Raw genomic sequence first — 21,775 nt, 5'->3', positions numbered from 1 at the left:
TTTTACCGAGTAAAATGAACATTTTACGCCTGGGCTCAGATATTAATATCTCGCTACAGTTTCAAGTACAAGACTTCCAACTGAAATATCATTGGGTGTTCATTTAATATTTAGTGCTCTAATAAAACGTGCAAATATTCTCAGGGCGTAACCATTGCTCAGGCGGGTTGAAGGCTGTGTTAAAATGATATTTATTAATATTTTCTGAAAAGTAGTGAACTGTGTTTGTGTGAAAAATGGCTGAGGACGAAGTGCTTTTCGACGATGTGTACGAGCTCTGTGAGATTATTGGCAAGTAAGTAAATATTGAATATTACTTCGTGTGCAAATAAATTGTCGTGCGTGTGATGTGCATTCACGCTCGCAACAGTAACGTGCCTATTTTTTCACCTCTCGAGTGTACTTGACCTGGGAAACTATGAAATTTTCCAACTTAAAACAAACATAACAGTTTCCATGTGATGTTTTCATCTGTAAGTTGAAATGAAATTATAGTAGCATTAAAAGATTCTTGTTAGAATGAAAATTTCAAATTAATTCATTCTTCATTTATACACTTACTTATTGAAATAGGGAATGTTTATTTGATACTCTTATTTCTAAGTGACTACAAAATTAGTTCAGATTATTTAGTAAAATGAATAAATCAAATAGCAAAAATCTAATTTAATTTTAATCTTCAATAAACCTAATCTTAAAATAATTATTTAGTAGTTCTTTTATAGGGATAGTCAAACTATTAGCAAAAGCTAGCTATACTAAAACAAAACTTTAAAAATATGACCAGAATCAAGTTTCTCCACCGTTTCCTATGCGTTAAAATTTAAAAACATTGTCAAGCTGTTGTTTCAAATCATAGTTGTTTTCAAAACAAGTAGCTAATTTGTGTATAGAAATGAGTAGGTATTTTTTGAACTTCTATATTTCTCATCGGTCTAGCTAGACCGACATTGTCAGCATAATATTTAATTACATTAATACAATAAAATTAAGTATGTAATCAAGTTCATAAGTATCTATGAAATGGAAATTCATAAATTATTTTTCTAATAATCTATAGGAGGCCGGCATCATTAGGACAATCAATTTAAATTATGGTCTCAGGCAAAACCAAGAAGGAAAGCATTGCTTTTGCCCAATTTGAAGGTCAAATCGAGCTAAACCTTAGGCTTTAATCAATATATCAATAACTAATGAAAAATAAAAATAATATCATATATGTGTGCCAGTTTATTTTGCTAGCAACTCACCTTACTAATTAAATTCAGCTGGACTACTTAAATTGTAAATAGGTCCAATGCATACCTCTCTGTACAAGCAATGCATTGTTGATTAAAATTTAAAACTGGAAATTGCAGCATTTTTTTTTATTTCTTTTCGAATCTGGTCTCCATATTGGAATTGCAATTCAAGTGTCTCAATGTTACAAAATGATGTAGCTCCGTTTAATAATTGTCTTTGTAGATTAGGAGTTAAGGGGTTGCCTGGGTAACTGGGTTGACGAGGTCAGAAAGGCAGTGAATATGTTAAATGTTATGATTACATACTAAGGCAGTTATGTTTTAGTTACTATGTGGATTGTCCTGGGAAATCTGGCTAAATGTTGATATAATCTTATGTTTACCTTCATGAAGATAACGCAGTGAAAAGAAAATTGTTTACTTAACAATTCACTTGACACTTGTTAGATTGGACATGCTTGTTTTCATAATGATATTATGACTTATCCCAGTCTATACTATGCTCCAAAAATACTAAACCAATTTCAAAATCCTTTCACTGTTTGAAAGCTACAGTCTTCCTGACTAACATAGGAAATATTTTATATGGGTTCATGCAGTAGCTTCTATGGAACGCGAGAGAAACCAAAGGAAACCAGCTAGTTATACATAAATCCAATTGCTTATCAGATTGCTACTGTGTTAGTACCATTAGCAGTTCTTCAATAGCTATATTTGAGTCATTAGAAATAAACAATTTATATTATAACAATGTCATTACAATAACAAACCTATTGTACAGTATCATTGTTGCTTTATAATTTATTGTTTTGTAAGAAGTGTATGAAGGTTATAGTAATCAATAGGATCAACTTGAATTCCATATTGCTTCTAAGTCAAGGCATTTTACAGTATTTAAAATAACGTTATTTTTCTACTCAATACTTTTTTGTCTCTATTTCTTAATTGTCTGTCATCTGCCCAGCCTTTTCTCATCATATGGTTAGGGTTGGCCTCCTGTCAAATGGTTTGTTTGTGATGGTCTTATAAATAGAGAGACTGACCATCTGACCTGGGCAAACTTTTGGTAAGAAAGAAAAAAACTATTTATGTGTCAGAATGATATTAGTAGTTACAACAGGTGTTTTAGTGTTGGCGGAGTATTATGCAATCTACCGAATGGGGAATCTGTTTTACCATAGGATATTATAAAGATTGTCCGGTTGGGTTGTGGAGATCAGATAGACATTCACTCCATGTAAAACACTGGTACTTAGATGCATCCAGTAAGACTGTCCGAGCCCAACATACTTGGCAAAAGGACAATACTGACATTATATCTGAGATTACGATATCCAACATGGTCTAGTGTCTAGCTAGGATACCTGGCTCACACCCAGGGGGCTCGGGTTTGATTGTGGGTATCGTTAAATCGTTTAAGACTTTTAATTCTCTCCTTTTTAGTAGGCACAGAGAATTAAGCCTTGTATTCACTGGGAAACAATATTTCAGATACACAGATTCTGAAACATCACGTAGATGTTTACAGCAACAATGTTCCGGAAACTCTGCCGACCACATCATCCACAGAAACAAAATTATATGTTTCTGAAACAAAATTATTTGTTTCAGAAACACGTAGATATTGTTTCTGAAACAGTGTTTATAAACAATTGTTTCTCAGTGAATACATGGCTTTATAATGCCTCCAATTCCATTTCATAAAGCCATATCATTGAATTGTTTCAAGGGGCCCATTCAGTCTGGTTCGCCGCTGTGTGCACCGGCAGACTGGTCAACAGTTTGCAGTCAAGATTGTTGATGTGGCCCGCTTTACTGCCAGTCCTGGACTTAGTACTGCAGGTAAGTTTGTACAGATGTGTTTAAGTAATTTTTAGGAGCAGATTATTCAATAATGGATATCCAATCTTGATGTTATAAATAATATTGTTAGGGATGTAGGTAAATGAAAAATCATATTATTGGGGTTGTAAGAGGATTCGTGGTAGTTTGTAATTTGAGTTGTTCTCTTCACAAATAATTCATAAACAGGCTTAACTTTAGACATGAGTCCGGTTTAAATGATAAAAGGAAAAATGTGTGTTATAGTCAAATCTACGCATGTAAGTATTTATGCTGTACATACAGGCCTATTTCAAACATTGTAATGGTTCTTCTAATAAAGTTTTGTAGATCAGGATTTAATCAATTACTCTGGTTGATTTGTCCCGTCTGTTCTTCCAGATCTGAAACGTGAAGCAACAATATGTCACATGCTCAAGCATCCCCATATTGTGGAGCTCTTGGAGACATACAGCTCCGAGGGTATGCTCTACATGGTCTTTGAATAGTAAGTTTGAACTTTAAACTACATTGAATTAAGGTTGCATTTTGAGTGTCGGTTGAGGAGATTCTATTTGAATGGTGGTTAATTGATTGTTTAATATTTTCAGTATGGATGGTTCTGATCTCTGCTTTGAAGTTGTACGCAGAGCCACCGCTGGATTTGTCTACAGCGAAGCCGTTGCATGGTAAGTTACCTTATTCCTTTAATTTCTATAAATAGAAAAATCCGGTTATTTGACGCTAGCATGAGTCGCGGAAAATTATTTTGATACTTCGATGGCAATAAGAATAATTTATCATGAGTTCAGTGGTCCATAACTGTTGTTTGCCTATTACATCGTAGTCATAAAGACCAATGTAAACAATTACCAAAAAGAAAATATTATTTTATTGAAACCTGTTCTTAAATCAATAAAACCTTTTTCTACAGTGGCGCAAAAATCATGATTTTTAAAATTATTTTCAGCCATTACATGCGCCAGATTCTGGAAGCTCTTCGCTACTGCCACGAGAATGACATCGTTCACCGCGATGTCAGACCTCATTGCGTTTTACTCGCCGGTCGTGATAACTGTGCCCCGGTCAAACTGGGAGGGTTCGGGGTAGCTGCCCAACTGCCTACACCGACTGCCCATCGTGCTCCACCCGGTATGGAACTTCTAGAATAATCTATTTATTTATCTTTGTACACAGTTGATGAGATAAAGAAAGAACAAACAAGTACAGACGCCAGCAGGTCAATCTACCCGAGTCTGTCATATTTTCCCAATAGAACATTAACCTTCCACTATTGTGATAAGGTTGAAAATGTATTGGAGAAATTTGTCTAATTGAAGTAGTCTGTACAAAGACAGCATATTTCTTAAGAAGTTTCTTTCAGTAGGCCTTTAATGGGAAAGTTAGAATAAAAAGATATGTAGACAATATCAAAAGTTAGTCAAACGAAAATAAATTATTTTAAAGGAATATTGGGTGAAAACCTACCTGCTACGCTTCAGCGCGAGCAATGAATTTCATGATGATTCATTTTTATGTCAGTAATATTGTTAGGTGGGTTATTATTTAGAAATCAAATTGTCTAGTTAACTATTAAGTGTAAAAGATACCTACTTTAGTGCCTCACGATATCTTCATTATAAATTATCATTATACATACAACCCATAGCCATCTTCTTATTAAGGCCTATAGCAGTAGATCAAGTTCTTTTGATTTTGACAGCTGGTGGTAAGATATGGTGTATCTCTCTAAAATACTGATAATATTGACCGTAGCCCTCATGTGTGCTCTACCTTAGTTACGCATCATGCTGCATAGTTAACAAATTCAAAATTACCTAAAAAGTAGGAGCCTAAAACCCTGAAAACTAGGAAAGAATTTCCTCAAAATATTGTTACCTACTTTAGGAAACTCTGTTTTTCCTTGTCGGGTTTTCAAGGATAAACAAAGTTTCCGTACGATGAAGCACGCTTTAAAAGTTTTATACGCTGTATTTTGTACGCGATAGTCCGCGAAAATCACTTGTTGACAATAGTTTAAGTCAGGTAATAAGGTTTCGGTACGTGTGTTGCCGTTGCGGCTCAACGGCTTAGAATTTTAAAATGCTGTCGTGGGAATATTTGAAAGACTTTTAAAGCATTATTAATACTCTTTTTCTTTGGTTTTTGTGATTTTAGTAGCACCTGCAACGTGTTCTTTTCTAAAGCTCTAAATTAAACTTACTTTTAGAAAATTGGATGAATCACACTATGAATGAATGTATTGTTAAAATATTTGTTTCGATTTTATTATGTAGTAATGTTAGTAATGTGTATTTTTTTTTCATAGTTTAATTACGACACAATATACTTAACGTATTTTTCTTCTATAGTTTTTTTCGTATTATTTCTCTACCAAATTGATGACAGTAGGTTGTATTATACAGAACTGGTGATGGACACTCGCCCGCTAATGGGTCCAATGGGCCAAGCGTATCTCAAATCAGACGAGTACGGTAAGACGAGACCGAAAGTGCCCTAATGCATGGACATGTGCCTCTGCCATCAGCACTGTCTTCATATCATCGCAGATTAGGGTGGTGTTTGGCTTTTTGGACAATGTGCGATATTCAATATCAACAAGCTATGCAACTGAATGCATCTTTGCTTTGAGTAAAATAAAAATATCTCACGAAAACCTAATTTCATGTGCGTTGCATATTGTTAACTGACAATACATCTTTTGAGTAAAATGATTTTATTTTAGTTGGGTATCTGTGGCTAAAGAAGTGTCACCTTCTATGTTGTGCCATTCTACAAGGGCTGATCTTTGGTTAAAGTCTTGAGTACCATTCAGAATATTGATTTGTAAAACATAGGTGTATTAAAAAAGGAACGATTCTCTTCGATTCGATTATCTACTTCATTGTACCCTTTTTGGTACATAATGTACAGATGTGAAGATTAGATATTAGTTAGAAGTCCGTTGAGGTCAGAGACCATGGACTCAGTAGATCTTTGGTACAGTTTCTAAAAGATGCAAAAGTTGTATCGCGCGTTGTTCTAAACAAGCCTACACCTTCTAATTTTGTGATAACACCATGTGTCTTGTACGACAGACATGTCGCTTTCGATCACAGTACTAACCGATTTTACGTATTGGCACACTCTTGTTCATAACACAATATTTCATCATCGTTCCCTATTCTAGCATTGATGTTGTCGACCCGTAATTTAAGATTAATTCAGTTCCAATAGGACTTATGTCGTAAAATCGTGCTGATGAAAATAAGGCTTTATATACCACTTTCACGTAGTTTGTGGTAGTACAACGTGACAAATGACGTCACAATCCCTTACAATATCCTTGCTTAACACACTAGCTTAAAGTAGTAAGCAGTGATAAAAAATGAAGTAAAATGTACATCTTACATTATAAATGCGAATTTAAAAAACTATTAAATGAAAGAATAAACACGCTACATCATATAGTATATGCACAAAATCCTGTATAAAAATCATTGACGCACTTGTCACGAAAATATATAAATTATTGTAATGGTAATCCTTTATTTCTGACATATTTTCTGGTGTCGGCTAATTTAACGTCTCTTAATGTTTGGTAAAAACTTGCTGCTGCGATCTTTAGTTTATTTTCAATTTATTTTATCAATTCTGTTAAGTATAATATATTTTATTGCAATGACAATAATATATTTGTTAACATTTGAAACATAAATAAAAGTAAAATATTTAATCATGTACTTATTATTACACAAAAACCCCTAGATTTCACACCCTACTGTCATCTAATTTCGCAGTTGCAAGTTATAAATTCCCAAAGAAAATATATGTTAAAACAGAATTATTTACATTTAAAAAAAATATATATATGTTACTAAATTGTTATCATACTATGTGCCTAATTGTGGTTCTAATATAAATTATGTATGTATTCCATGTCATACAGGCTATGTTCAAAGCGGTAGGTTATTTCATAATCTGTTGATACCCAAAATATCCTTAAAAATACCTAAAATATCTTACTGTTTTTTCCCTATAATGATTATTATAATTCTAAGAAAAGTGGTTAAATGTAACAATAAAGTACTTTTATGTTGATTGACCATAAAATCAACGGTATCACCAGATTGAAATCATAAACCCAAAAGCGCAAATTTAACCCTTTCAATGTTGTAGGTCGCATCGGAACTCCCCACTACATGGCCCCAGAGGTTGTGTCCAGCCAGCTGTACGGCAAGCCAGTCGACGTATGGGCGGCGGGAATACTGCTGCATGTCCTATTGGTGGGGTATCTGCCGTTTACTGGGACTAGGGAGCGGCTGTTTGAGGCTATCTGCCGTGGCCGTTTGAGGGTAAGTTGATGACAAATTACGTATTTAGTAAGTCCATATTTGTATAGATGCTTGTTTGGTATACAATCAGAAAAAAATACACCATTATAATCCAAAACACACTGGTATTCGTTTTGCATTCTATAATGAATGTGTTATTTACGGCAATGTTCATTGAATTGGTTTCGTATGTTGTTTCTAGAGGGGCCTAGTTTGACGATCAATATTTAAAATAAGCGCCACCTAGTTAATTTTTGTGCAGCTGAGTTTTACAAAGAGTGGATGACAGATGGCGCAATATGTGTTTTTTATCTTTAAATACTTTACATTAAATGTAAAGTAGAACAAATTTTGTTCTTGTTGCATTTTTACTGTTTTAAATTATGCTTTGTTTCTTTTTTTGATAGTTCGATGCACCTCTTTGGGATGACGTCAGCGATGCCGCCAAGGATTTGGTTCAGCGCATGTTGACTGTAGACCACACTCAGAGAATCAACATCCAAGAAGTACTTAATCATCGCTGGATAAGGGTACGTTTTTGATTATTAATTTAATCTGTGTGTTTGTTCTTACCGGTCGCCTTGTGAGAAAGTGAAATAGTGATAAGTTTCAAAAGTATTTTAGAAATGCGAATTCTAGTTAAGCATGGCACGTTTCTGTTTAGAACCGTTGCCTGTCATCCATAGCATGAGTGAAATACTTAAGCTGTGATGACGTAAAAGAATATATGCCGTTAGTTACTTACAATATTCCTTACCATTCTGCTTTGATTAGTGTGGTAATCAACGCTGAGGCTTGTGCCTTGCAGAGAGTCAATGAATAATTAAAATGTTTATTGCCGAAAATAAGGCGGATGATAATTATTAAAGCACAAATTCATGTCCTCCAGGATCGTGAAAAACAAAACCGCATCCACCTCGCGGGGACAGTCGAAGAGTTAAAGAAGTTCAACAGCCGCCGCCGTCTCCGCGCCGCAACCCTCGCCGCGGCCGCCGCTGATGATGAAGAAGATGAAGAACAACCGGCTCGACGTGCTGTCATGTTGGAAGAGGCTAATGCCGCTGGTAAGATGTTTTTAGCTAGAATTGGAGGAGTTTAAAAGATGATATTGACTTGTGACGTTGACTGATGAAGAAATACTGGCTCGCAATACGATTAATAATATTAGGTACTAATTTAATTAGCTGAGTATACCAAATTCAATAGAATGTACTTTCAATGTGTAATGAAATGTTGTGTAATGAAACAACGCTGCCATCTATGTAGAATCTTGTAGTTACATGGAACTTGATATTGTGAGGGCGCCGTGTGACTAAACATTGAAAATTGTAGTTTACTGACATTGCCACAAGAGGGCGTTAATGTAAAGCTGAAGTATTCGCCATCTAGTGGACTATTTTCGAAATTTCTGCATACTGGAATTCCTTAAAAACAGGTGGATGATTTCAGGAAAGATATTAAATATCTGCATAATATCACTCCATTTATACGTGTGTTAGGAATAACAGCTTATGCCCTAATGTTCATTTTGTTGAGCCGATAAAAAGAGTCAAAACCCAGTAACTTCACAATCTTATAGTAGAACTATTGGGCCATTAATGACAAAATATGTTTGTTACAGCTGTGAATCTCATCGTGGAATCTTTGGACGACGTGTCGGTGCTTCAAGATGGCCCCATGGTGATGGATCCTGATTTATTCCACAGCGTACTTGATGATCTGCAGCTAAGAGCTCTTTTAGAGGTAAGTTAGTTGGATCTGAAAGTGTTTATTTTTATACCACAAACCAGCCATTAAATAAGGTTGTGGACACATCTGATATGGATGATAATTCACATACTTTCACGTTAATCAAATACATGTGCTTCCTGTACATTGGCCTTGGGGTATGTGGAGTACATACGGAGAGTGTACCAGAAAGTACATGGGTGTAGTATATAAGAGAGTATTCTGTTGTAGTACATAAGGAACACAGGCGAATAAATAAAGGAAGTGTAAACAAAAAATACATTAGGCGACACATATATGGAAAATATAGGGAGAGCTCATAAGGAAGTATTTAACTGTAGTAAAGGAGTGTACAATTGAGTACATAAGCAAGTAAATAAGGTAGTCAAAGCACATAATTGCCAAGGGGCGTACATAAGGGAGTACATGAGACTTTTAAATTATACCTGCATATTTCCCAACCAAAATACCTCTCCCACCAGATCTACGACCGCATAGCCAGCACAGTGGTAGTGACAAGCGGGCGGGCCCCCGCCGCAGAGGGCCGGCAGCGTTGCCGACAAGCGCTAGAGGCCGCCACGCGACTGCGCCACGCCGGCCCGGGGCCCGCCGCCGCGACGCCGGCCACGGCGTCCGCTATACACGAGATCAGGAGGCTGCTGGCTCTTCCACATATTAAGGTGAGTTTTACTAATGTATTTATAACTTAAGATATGTTTTGGAATCGAACTGCAGACCCCACTTGCAGCGACTGATTGAAATCGGGCGGCTGAGGGCGACTGCAAGTGCTGATGCCGCTTCGAACTCAAAACGATTTCATATAAATACATGCGACCAGAAGTGTTGACCGGCAGTTGCAGTCCGCAGCTAGCTTCCAAAATGTATCTTTAGAGCAATTAAACAATTGGAGCCGCCATGAGTACAAACTTTTTTATGAAGAAGTGTGCCAATTTACGCAAAGGCGGCAAACAAATAGTGATACCTCACTCATGCATTTTGTATCACATTGTTACGCCCGCATACAACAAAATTGTGAAGTACATCGCGGGCACTTCGTAATGCACATGCTCTTCCATACAGCGTGTTACCATTTCATTATCTAGGGACAAAGAATTTGAGTGTTTTTATTTTAAAGTACTTTTGACTTGTCACATTAAATTCCTATACACGACTTAAAGATGGACCCTACAAATCACGCGTACTTGTTTAGTAACAATACACTCTTACAAGGGTCGGGTAACACAAAAAATATTCTTCAAAAATGTAGGCACGAAACATTACTTGAATAACAGCACAAAAAGGAAAGAGACTTACATACCACCTCGGAATAACCGATAAATACCTTCACACAGCCCACGCTTTACCTTCGCATCACGTTCACCGCAAAATCGCTGTACAGAAGCAAGCAATTTTATCGACCTTACGTATATTTACAAAATATTTCATTCCCTTGCAAAAGTTTTATTAGAGCATACGTGATACGAATATACAACAAGGTTTTATTCAAACAAAATTCAATATCCATATCCTTGGTTGTTTATAACTTGGGGGCATAAACAAGGAGTAGTCTCGGAGGTAACTATCCGCACTAGATGATAGAGTTCTCTTTATTTTGTCGATAAACTTGATACAGTGGTTTGTTCGAAAGTTTTATTCGGTTCCAGGTTTTGAAATTGAATGTCTTGCTTTTGGAAAGTCGATTTGTTTCGTGTATTTTGTTGCGGTAATAAAATTTGTGCATTCGCGTATGCCAAATACTAATATTTAGTTTTAGTTTTTTTACAGATAGTATTAATTGAATTTAGCGAGTTTTTGGTTTAAGCCTTTTTTGACATAGAATAATTATAAACCCTTATTAATTAAACGCTAGTCGTGTCGTCGTGGTGGCATAGTGGGCAAAGAACCAACCTCTCGACTATGAGGGCACGGGTTCGATCCCAGGTCAGGCAAGTACCAATGCAACTTTTCTAAGTTTGTAAGTACTTTCTAAGTATATCTTAGACACCAATGACTGTGTTTCGTATGGCACGTTAAACTGTAGGTCCCGGCTGTCATTGAACATCCTTGGCAGTCGTTACGGGTAGTCAGAAGCCAGTAAGTCTGACACCAGTCTAACCAAAGGGTATCGGGTTGCCCGGGTAACTGGGTTGAGGAGGTTAGATAGGCAGTCGCTTCTTGTAAAGCACTGGTACTCAGCTGAATCCGGTTAGACTGGAAGCCGACCCCAACATAGTTGGGAAAAGGCTCGGAGGATGATGATGATTAATTAAACGCTATGTTTTTATTGTGTGCCAAAAGTTGCGTTGTGCAAGCCCAAGATCAAAACAATCGTATGCAAACGTACCTCAATATCTCAAATAAGTAAGGTAGAAGTAACAAATATTATAGGTAGAAGTTACACGTGAAAAACGAACATACACATGAGGAACCTATATTAAATCATACGAACGGTATACCTACCGATATTTACCCGGCCTTGTAAAAGTTTCATAAAATGCGCCTCGTACCTCGTCATCTGCATGTTTTAGTGGGGTCACCACTAAATCTCACAATGACGGACAAGTTTCATGGGTGTCTTGCTTTATTTATTCACGAGGAAACTACGAATAGGAAATGCATCGTACGAGATTGGAGGGAAGTAGTTTATGTTTATTTTTAGGGTTCCGTATTTATAGTTTTGTCCCTTTAGGGTGTTATGTGTCGTATTTTCAATGATGTTATGTGACGGTTAAGATTCGAAGCACGTTTGACGGTTTTTTCGCTGTCAGGGGGAGTGTCTTTTCTAATGCTAATTTATTGTCATGAAATAACAAGAACTTCGTGTCAAGGCAAACATACATAAGCGTATTATATAACAATGAATAGAAAGTACAAAAAGACTTAGCTCACCTGCTACCTCGTGACCTAGCAAGGGTACGGAAAGAATGACTTTTGTTACAATTGTTTCCTTTTTATGTTTTTTTTTTTCTATTGTTGAGCTGCAAACCTTACCGCAACTACACATTCTTCTTAGATACTACATAAAGTCTTAGGAAATAAGTCCTACTAAGTAAGAAACTCAAGTTACCTATACGTTCTGTATTGAAGCATTGTCGAACGAACTTGTATACATGTTCTCGTACAAAATACAACGAAACAAACCCAGTGTTGAGTTCTTCAAAATTCATGGTGGCACGACTACTACTGAAATGTAGATAAAGTCTAGCTCGTGGCACTGAATCTAAATATTGGTTCCTTTTTCTTTGTTGTGATAAAAGAACGTCATAAAATTTTACACCGCCTCCGATACCTGTAAGATATTGGATAATTTGCACGAAATCTATCGAGTATACTTTAAAACTTTGGTCCTTTACGAGCTTCGTCTACGTTTCGCCTTCATTATAAGGAGTGTTTGTGTTTTAAGGGAATTGAAAACGTTCCTTGAATAGACTGTCTCTTAACAGAATATTCGGTGGAATATCTGAAATTGTATTTAGATTTTATGCTTTTGTTTGTTTGGTTAAATTGAAAAATATGCTTTTTTATTCAGTAGCTTTATCTGATAAAAACAATAGGAATCTTTTTCGCATTGCAAAACAATACGTCAAATAATACGCCACTATTTTACTGAACCAGGAAATTGGCTCGTAATAAATAGAAGTGTAACGTAATATTCAATTTCCGTCGAAACAGTTTAATAAAGAGATTGTACTCAACTGGCGCATGATCCGAGCACTCTCGTCGTGTTTTTCTTTATTTTGTGCAGCGATTTTCCATTGACACCTCTATGCACTTACGGTCCCTTTGATACGCTCCCTCATCCGAATGGCGCCTTTGCGCCTCTTACAGCTTAGTACACTCGTATCAGTCTAGATTTTATTGTGTAAAAGAGTATGTTTTCCCTGTGGCCGGTGTAACACGAAAAGCGAGAGGTATTTGCCTAGATTTGGATTTATAGTTCTAAAAAGGATTTTGCAGTGCAGCTGAAGAGATACGACCGTTGAATACGTTTTTGATCCTCAATTTAGCTTTGTCCGAGAATTTGTAGCTGCATCTGGTAGACTGTTTTACTTAGAAATGGGTTCTCCGAAATAAATTCTAAACTAAGAAAAATCAAGAGATTTTGTGGTTTATTTATAGTATGTAATAAAAAATTGCTCACAAGGCGTGGCACAGCTGAACGCTATCTAAGCATCTCGTAAACTCGAGCGTAGTAAAAGTGTGAAGTTTTCAGATTATAATAATGTTTTACTTGTTCTTCTTTGCTGAACTAAAATTGTACGTCACACAAGAATGTTCCGTCCATTTTCCGTGTACGTTATAAGTTCAATAAAGTTACGAGCAAATAACGTTAGTTTCCTTAATCAGAGGATCATAAGGAAATATTTTAATTAAATACAATGCTTGTGAAAGACCCTTACCGAAAATTAATATGTGAATAACGAGAAAAACCTCTTAAATGAAAAGGTTTTCTTTATTCGTTTTCTTATTATAGTAGCATTAATTACTGTTTAACTCAATTTATTCGCTTACAAAAATGTAATAGAAAACAAAATCTAAAAGGCAATAAGAGAAAAAAAAAGAACAAAAGGAAAAGTATTTTTGGACTTACATCAAAATGTTCAATTCCTTCTTGTTCCGAGTTAGTCCCTCGATCTTTGTAGTGGACAGAGAAAATACAGGGCTATATTCAATGGTTGTAGGAATCTATTCTGTGTGCAGGTAAAGCTCCCTCAATCCTCCTTTGATAAAGTACCCAAATATATTACAGTGATATAATGTAATGTTACTACATTATCTGTGCCGTGTTGTAAAGCAGATGTTCGCGCCGAATGGTTCATTGAATTGAAATACAATACGCGAACCATATAATATTCAAGTTTATCATTTATATGGGTACCCTTCATTCGTTCCGCCTAATTTATGGGTACTAAAAGGTATTTACGTGATCGACTAGACAGCGTGAATTTGCAAACTGTTATATATGTCCTGTTTTGGAAAAGAATGAAGATTCACGCAAATCGAGTAGTATAGTAGTAGTATTCGAATAGTAGCGGAATATACTTCGTAAATTCAAGACACCAACTTACATTGACATGCAAATGTAGCATTGAAATTCAATAAACTGAATATGTGAGCAATGCTCTCCTGGTTACACAAATAGGTTGTATTCGTATCATAAAAAATAGTCGTGAACTATGAGCACAACCCTTCCTGTCTCCACATACCCCCGAAACTTAACACGTTATTAATGAATACTGCACTCGTCGCCCGCAAATATAATTTATCTCGACGAAACTTTCCAAAGTGTCAACCCTATTTCATTTAATGAATGGGATCAAGTTTGGGAGCCTTATCATTTCATATTATTAAATGTTTACTCCCCCGTGTTTCAGCCATTTTGTGTGATGTTAGAACTGTACTCGAACAAGCGATTGGAAGTTTGATCAGCTTTTAGTATTGATGTCTTTAGGACCGTATTTCTGGTGATATATTTTGTTTATTATTTGTAAGGACAAAGGAGCTTATTTCCCGTTCTATATAATTAACTGTGATATGATTAACTATAAAGTAGCTGTTGACTCAAAAAGTGAGCCAAGACTTTGGCTATCGCACAAGCAGAGGCAGCGTAATCACCTAAAACGATTGCCCTGCGAAATGCGTAAATAAGCAAAAATTTTCGGAAGCACGATTGGAACAAGCGATCGTTTAGAATCAACAAAAAATGCTGCAGTCTCGTACTCTCAAACAAATAGCACAGTTCCAGTTTTCCTTAACCTAGTTCTTTCCGGAAAAATTAATGGGGCGTGTTTGTAGGTTTTTGTGGGAATTGAAAGGCGGCCAACAAGCTTTCGGAACGTTGGCTTTGAATACGGTAATCATCCAATTTTCAAATGAAAGTAATCATATTATTCAAACTGAGAGCACAGCATAATTAGTTCTGGCCGCTAAACATTTGCTATTTGATTTATATTCTTCGAACGGAAACACACAAGTATTCTTTCTCTCTATAAATATGTTACGAGGCAGGACCTTCCTTTGCATTCTCGAACTGTTTAAAGTTTGTCATATCGGGCTCTCGACGAAAGTATTCTTTCTTCGGGATAATGTTAAAAAATTCCAAGTAGCATCTGGCTGTAACACGTTCATGAGAAATATTTCTTGAAGTACGTCATATGCTGGATTCTCATGTCTCCGTTGCATTAAAGTAGCTGCTTGATACATGTGCCGGGTACGTCCAACTGCTAAACCGCGTTTTTATTGTTTACAATTTCAGTTTTGCGGCTACGTGAGGTCGTGTGAAATGGTGGGGTCATATTTCCGCTTGTTAGAATGTGTTTTTATTATTATTGCCAGGATGTGGCTTGGTTTGCTTTTGAAAAGTTTTATTTTTGTATATCCCGGGATCCGAGAAAGTCAGTATTTCGATTAACTTATTTAAATTCTTGATTCTTACAGACGGTATAAAAATATACACTCATAATGTATATTATTAAAGTCAAAATACAATAAACAATTATAGTATATAAGAAATAAGAAGTATTGATCCCACAAAAATAGGGTACTACAATACCCATTACGAATTCCTCTCACTGCCACTAGTTCATTTACTTCGAGACAAGTATTGACAGAGTTTATCTGTTAATGATGGAATGCCAATACATAGTTCTAATCTCATCAGATATTATTTGGTGTGTTAAAAACACTAAATGCATTAGCTATGAAAACGTGAGCCGGATCTGTCTGTCAGTGAATTGCTAAAATTATAACTCGATAGTCTACAAACGCTGAAATTATCGTTGTTCACTACACTATAATACATGTAGTGTCTTTTGTCCTGTCTCAAATTCAATTTCAGCCACTCATGTTCCTAAGTGATCGTATTTATGAGCGACACAATATATGAGGTTACACGTGCGAGTTGCGGTACGTGCGTCGGATCACATTGTCGGTGGGCGATTCTCTCCAGTCGACTCTTGTTTGATCAGCACTGCCCTTTAATAAGTTAACGCCTGCTTGTCGACCTTTTTGTCGCATTTTTATTACTTTACTCAAGTTAGAAATCATACTTAATTAAGTTAAATAACTCTTTGGCAGAATTTAAAAGTATAACCACGTAAGTTTTATCAGTGACGCTAAAAAAAGTTAATTCATCCTCAGAAGTTTATTACAACTGCTTAATATTCAGCCAACATTCACCGTCTCCTAAATTAAGCATAGAACTCTAAACTTTTCCCGGTCATTAAATTTTAAACTCGGAAAAAAAGAGCGACTGAGATGAGGCTTATTTTCGTTGGAGATAGGGTGTTTTTTTGCGGAATTAGCGCATAATCCTCACTCTCGTCGGCTCATTAATCAACCGCTAACGACTTTAGATTGTAGGCTCGAAACGGCTGAATGCTGACCTAAGCTCAGATACTGCGTTTGCCTTCGCCTCAAATGCACTCCGAGATTAGTTTGCCAGCTAGAATCGCGCAACTTGAATTGAAAGAGTTTCTTTGTGATGTTGAAATTGTCACTATTCCTTAGCTTACAGAGGGCAGAATAACTCTAAAACGAAAGTTAAGTGCTTTGCGGATTGAAGTCCATTTTAGTTATGTCCGAGGATGTGTAAATACGGTTTTTGCCTATATTGTTAGAATTATTTATTCGAACGATCTATCAGATACTTAGCCGTAGCATCAACACACAAATCAGGGACCTTTGTCATTGTCACACACTTTTAAGCATTCTTTCTCTACGGAATGTACTCCACTCATGAAAGGCGTCTTGACGGGAAACAGTTGTTTACCTATCGAATTAAATATGCTTCAGTTCCTGTTTAACTCAGTCTACATAGCTATTGAACCAAAATTGATATCTCTATAAAGGAGTCCTTTGCTGAAGTTTTAACCGTAAACTATCTGGACCCTTTCAATAAATTGATTTTAATTTGACTTGTATAACAGAAGCAATAGGAAACTGCCATCTCTCATTTAATTGTTTCCTAACAAACTAAAATCTAATTTTAATTGGATCACAGCCCAGTCATTGTTCCCAAGTAGATGAATTGAAAAGCGATGGAATTTATATTCGATCCTACAGTTAAGCATTGTCTTCGTTAGTATCCGTTACTGATTTGAAGGTTCAAGATTTGGGAGACCTTATTGGATTTTTTATTCGGGGTTATCATTGGATTTCCTTGATTGGAACATAAGATGATTGCTTCTCAAATTCAGTTCTCAGCTTAAAAATTTGGAAGTCGCTTTATAAACCTGGCGTTAATAAGGTTTGGCTTTGAACAACGAATCCTTGACTGGGAATTTCAGATTATGTAGGTGAACTAGTTCTGTTCGCTATTAGGTGTGTTGTTCCGGGAAACGGGTTAATGCGGTGCTTCCTAGGCGATGGGCTCGTATCCTCGTATGTAGGCAGGCTGGCCTATAACTTGTAAATGTAGGTTCTACACTTCATCAACACGTTGTAAGTCTATTCTACCCATATGTAAACGTTGCTCCTTGTGTTTCTAAGTTATTACTACCAACACGGTTTATTATTATGTCTTAACCAATGATCTTGAACTATAAAAGAGTAACAACAATAAAAACGTTGTCATAACTCCCTCCGATAGCTATAACTAGTCGACTGGTTTTTGTGTAATAAAAGGAAAATAGCACGAAGTAGCTCCGGTTATAGCTAGTCTTCAATAATACAGCGTCGTTAAATAAGAAGCTTTGTTCGCGGTACATGTCGGCAGTGGGAGCTAGATTTGGCATGATAAATGTGGGCAACGAGACTCTATACAAAGGCAATTTCAATGGTCATACATCAGACTTTGAGACTTTTAGCGACAATGACATCACGTTTGCAAGCTTTGTTGGTGATACGAACTCCGTTTTAATTGCAAAGGAAATTCGTCCAGCAAGGAACAATTTGCATGAGGTTCTCGTTAAACGCAGGCGCGGTAATGAAGTGCCTAAAGCAGACGCACGCTTTTCATACAGATATAATAAATAGTAAATCATAGTAGATGGAGCAGGCCGAGAGCTCAGCACTATAATTTGGGATCATAATAGAAGTTCTGATATACTGTTATTCGTAAGTAGGGAAATAGGTTTTCGGAAAAAGAACGTAAAACTGTCAAAAAGTTTTCCAACAACGCTATTTATAGGTACTAAGATAGCATCAGGTAGATTGCCAGCCAAATATACATACAAAACTGTGGTAGAATCGCCATTAAAATGTTTTGTTTGATGTTGGTCATTATCGGTATTGTTTGTGTTATTCATTTTCATTATGTAATTAATGATACAACTACTGCAGCATGACAGTTTTGAAAATGTTTAAAGTTCAACTAGCATTTTGTACCTTTTTAGGTCAAGTTCAGGTTTAACTAATTAATAACTTTTTGTTTGTTAATTACTTTATAACTTCTATGTATTTGACGTGATGACCTCTGCAAATTAGGTCGGGTGTCTAAAACATGCACGACCTTAGCCTGGCATGTTTTAATATTTTTTCTTTTATCATTCGCGAATAAAGGTTCCGTGTTCTCCGTCTGTGTTGATATCTTGATTCTGCATACCCAATCTACTTCCCAGAAATTCCTTTTGGCAATTTTCTTTGGTTGGATGATTGTGATATCCCTTATCTCTTTTGTCGAAAGCATAATTTCATGAAAGAAGGTTCCTCACAATCGGCAATATCTCATTTAACATGCAAATCGGATTTGAATTTTCTTAAAACAAAATAAATCCACAAGTAAATAGGCTTCGTTATGCGTAATACAATATTTGCTTAAGATGACGAAAGCAGAATCGAAAAGCAATTTTCTTCAAAAGAATCAATACGAAAGCTTTGAAATACCAACTCGAAAGAAAGTTTAAACAACAGCAGAGAATCTGAAGTAATCACGGCTTTGCGCGTGCAGTGAATAATTTAACTACCTATAACCAAGAAAAGACCGAGGAACATGTAGTGGTATTAATATGTGGGAGCATTGTTCCTCAACAAGACACTAACTAGATTCACCATGATAAATGTACTGCACGAGATACGCGCCGACCGCTAACAAGATTAACGTTGATTAACCGAACAATATGAACTGGGTCGGGGGAAAATTCAATTTTTAAAGTTGCCACCTATACGGTTAGTGGAGGACCCGTTGAATTAGATAGTGAAGCACTCGTGGACTATTAGTGTTAGACAGTTTCTAGCCATGAAAGTTGGAGGACTAATGTGTCGCACAGAACGTGATATGCAAACTTTTTATATAATTACTATATTGGTCATGCTTTCGTCGTTTCTGTGATGAAAATACTGATTCAGAATGAGCTTTGAAATCTGTGGTTGGAATAGGTACATGAGAAAACAGATTTATCTTTGTCTTAAAATGCATTGCAACACAAGTAATTCGTCAGCACTTTAAGACACCCAATTTCTAAATTGAAACTTTGATCCCGAACATGTTTATCTCCTACTATCAATTTGAACAAACTGCTATAAATTTTAAAGTTCTTTTGTCGATATGGTCACGTGTAACAAACAGGAAAGCTTGTATAATCCCGTGCAAAAGTTGCAATCGTTAATCGGATTCACTTGTTACGTTCAGATTTTTGTTGATTATACACGAACGGGTTTTAACTTTTGCTAATAAGTTTTATATTCAGTTATTGACTTTGTTTATTGCTCAGTAGTTGTTTGGATTGAATTTTATTTGATTAATGAACAATAGTTTTAGGTGAATTATTAGTTATTGTTTGAAATGTATTTTTATTTGTTTATGGAAAATAGATTTTTGCTCTGCTCATTTATTACAGTGCGAGTAGATATATTTCAGGCTTCAACTATCCAACAATGTATGTTCTCTAGTGCTTTAGTAGCCTAGAAAAAAAGCCTTTCAAATAATATGTTTTTACCATAGAACTTTTGCGTTATAATACATTGAACGTCATTCATGAAGCGTAAAAATGGCTTAACATTACGTTGATTGGTAATGTAAAGCCTGCTCTTTCAATTCCTTTGTTCACATGACCCCTTTGAAAACTGAGCTTTCATACGTAAAATTTTAATTACTAAGAACTAGAAAGAAAGGTCTCAAAGAGAATAATCTCGTAATTGAACTGTGAAAATAATTCCGCGTGCCGTGACTTTTATGCAGTGCTTTCCGGTACCTACATACTATTTAATTCAGGCTGTTATATTCATTCAAAATCTTGGGTATTTTTGATAATAACTGTTGTAATTAGGTACCTATGTAATGCTGTCTAGGTAAAGATATCACACTTAAAAACCATAGGTACTTACATAAATTTAAATTCATGTGTAACAATATGTGGAACAGGGCAGGAGAAAGAAGAATGTGTCTGAAGGTATTTATTTTCCATTTTCAAGTATAACTGAAGTTTACTGCCTCTTAGAAATATCAAAAACTATCCTCATCCTCCGGCTACGCTACATTTGAAAATATTCAAGCGAAAAAAATGGTACTTCCTACCGTTCTGGTTGAAATCTGAAAATCCTAGCGTATGAAGCTTAACACACGGACGAGTAAATCGATTGGAAAACATTACGAGTTACCCTTTTCACAAGTTTCGCACACCTTCTTATGCTTGAAGAAAAATAGTGTTACTTTGTCTTTGTTTCCGTTTTTGTTTTAGGAGAGGCCATAAAACTTTACCAACTAAACACTTTCGGTAACATATTTCTACTATTTACCACGTTCTTCAACAGTCTTACCTTTTGAAGTTTTACTGCTAATGATGTGAATCTTAATTATTTCAGTGTCTCAATACTGCACCTTTTTATCACAGGATGTGTTAGCGGATCCTATTACCGTAGCCTCAATCATCTGTCATCTAAGATTGACGAATGTTACAATCTGATTGGAATCCCATGTCCCATTTACTACTGCATTATTAACCTCACCTGATTTGGGAACAAAAGCTGTCATCAAAGGTCTCGGTAGACAATCGCTGGAGGTATTGAGTTGGTGTTAGCATAATTATATTAACGATCAATTAGCCGAACAAGCGCCGAGCCCGTTAGATGGCACAATACAGAACAATAACGTTGAGAACGCAGACTACAAATCTAAGCTGTTCTTAGAAAAATGATGAGAAAAATGAAAGCGTAAATTCAGTACCTAATGTAAGACATTGTATACCTCGTCGGTATAATTAGCAGAGCGATATGTTTGAATAATAAATGTGACTTTGTTGTTGAATATTTTGATTAACATCATAGCTTAATTTCTGTCTCGATTTCAGCTGCGAATTAAATTAACCTGAATACTCGCTACGCTATATTGTTTGGACGAATATTCTATCAGCGGATATCGATATTAATATAAAGTTTTCGACAACGTTCTCGCTCGGGTTACTTACAAAATATTAGGTATTACCATAAAACAGGCTCGCAGTTGCCAATATAACGTTATTAGCTTTATATCAGGGATCCCCGACTCTTCCTTTGACACGGGATTATGGGCGTGTGAAGAGCAAATATAACTAAGCCATCTTTATTGATTCTCTAATACTCCTTCATATTTTCGTCAAAAGCATGTTCGGTAAGTAAACGAAACCAAATCTTGAGGTAAATTCCCTTCCACAAGACGCCGTTAAGTAAAAGCACCTACTCATCTTTCATGATATAATTAGCTGATTGTGGTGTAATGTAACTATAGCGAACCTA

General features: G+C 36.0%; 1 protein-coding gene across 5 annotated transcripts in view; it reads left to right on the top strand.

Moving 5' to 3' along the window:
- Positions 1-6: 6 nt before the first annotated feature.
- The window catches only part of LOC124634547 (peripheral plasma membrane protein CASK), a 232,416-nt gene continuing 210,647 nt past the window's right edge, over positions 7-21,775 (top strand). For 4 of the 5 annotated variants that reach the window (XM_047170164.1, XM_047170161.1, XM_047170162.1 and 1 more), the window contains exons 1-11: positions 7-295; positions 2,971-3,083; positions 3,465-3,570; positions 3,674-3,751; positions 4,033-4,214; positions 5,489-5,557; positions 7,242-7,417; positions 7,804-7,926; positions 8,286-8,460; positions 9,018-9,139; positions 9,607-9,804. In XM_047170164.1, coding sequence (XP_047026120.1) covers positions 237-295; positions 2,971-3,083; positions 3,465-3,570; positions 3,674-3,751; positions 4,033-4,214; positions 5,489-5,557; positions 7,242-7,417; positions 7,804-7,926; positions 8,286-8,460; positions 9,018-9,139; positions 9,607-9,804 — 1,401 coding nt within the window. In that variant the 5' untranslated portion in view covers positions 7-236. The remainder of the gene's footprint in view (positions 296-2,970; positions 3,084-3,464; positions 3,571-3,673; positions 3,752-4,032; positions 4,215-5,488; positions 5,558-7,241; positions 7,418-7,803; positions 7,927-8,285; positions 8,461-9,017; positions 9,140-9,606; positions 9,805-21,775) is intronic. The other variant, XM_047170163.1, reaches the window with a different exon arrangement.

This window comes from Helicoverpa zea, chromosome 11 (genome assembly GCF_022581195.2).
Source record: "Helicoverpa zea isolate HzStark_Cry1AcR chromosome 11, ilHelZeax1.1, whole genome shotgun sequence".
In the NCBI taxonomy this organism is placed as follows: Eukaryota; Metazoa; Arthropoda; class Insecta; order Lepidoptera; family Noctuidae; genus Helicoverpa; species Helicoverpa zea.
This window is presented reverse-complemented; position numbering and strand designations above follow the sequence as displayed.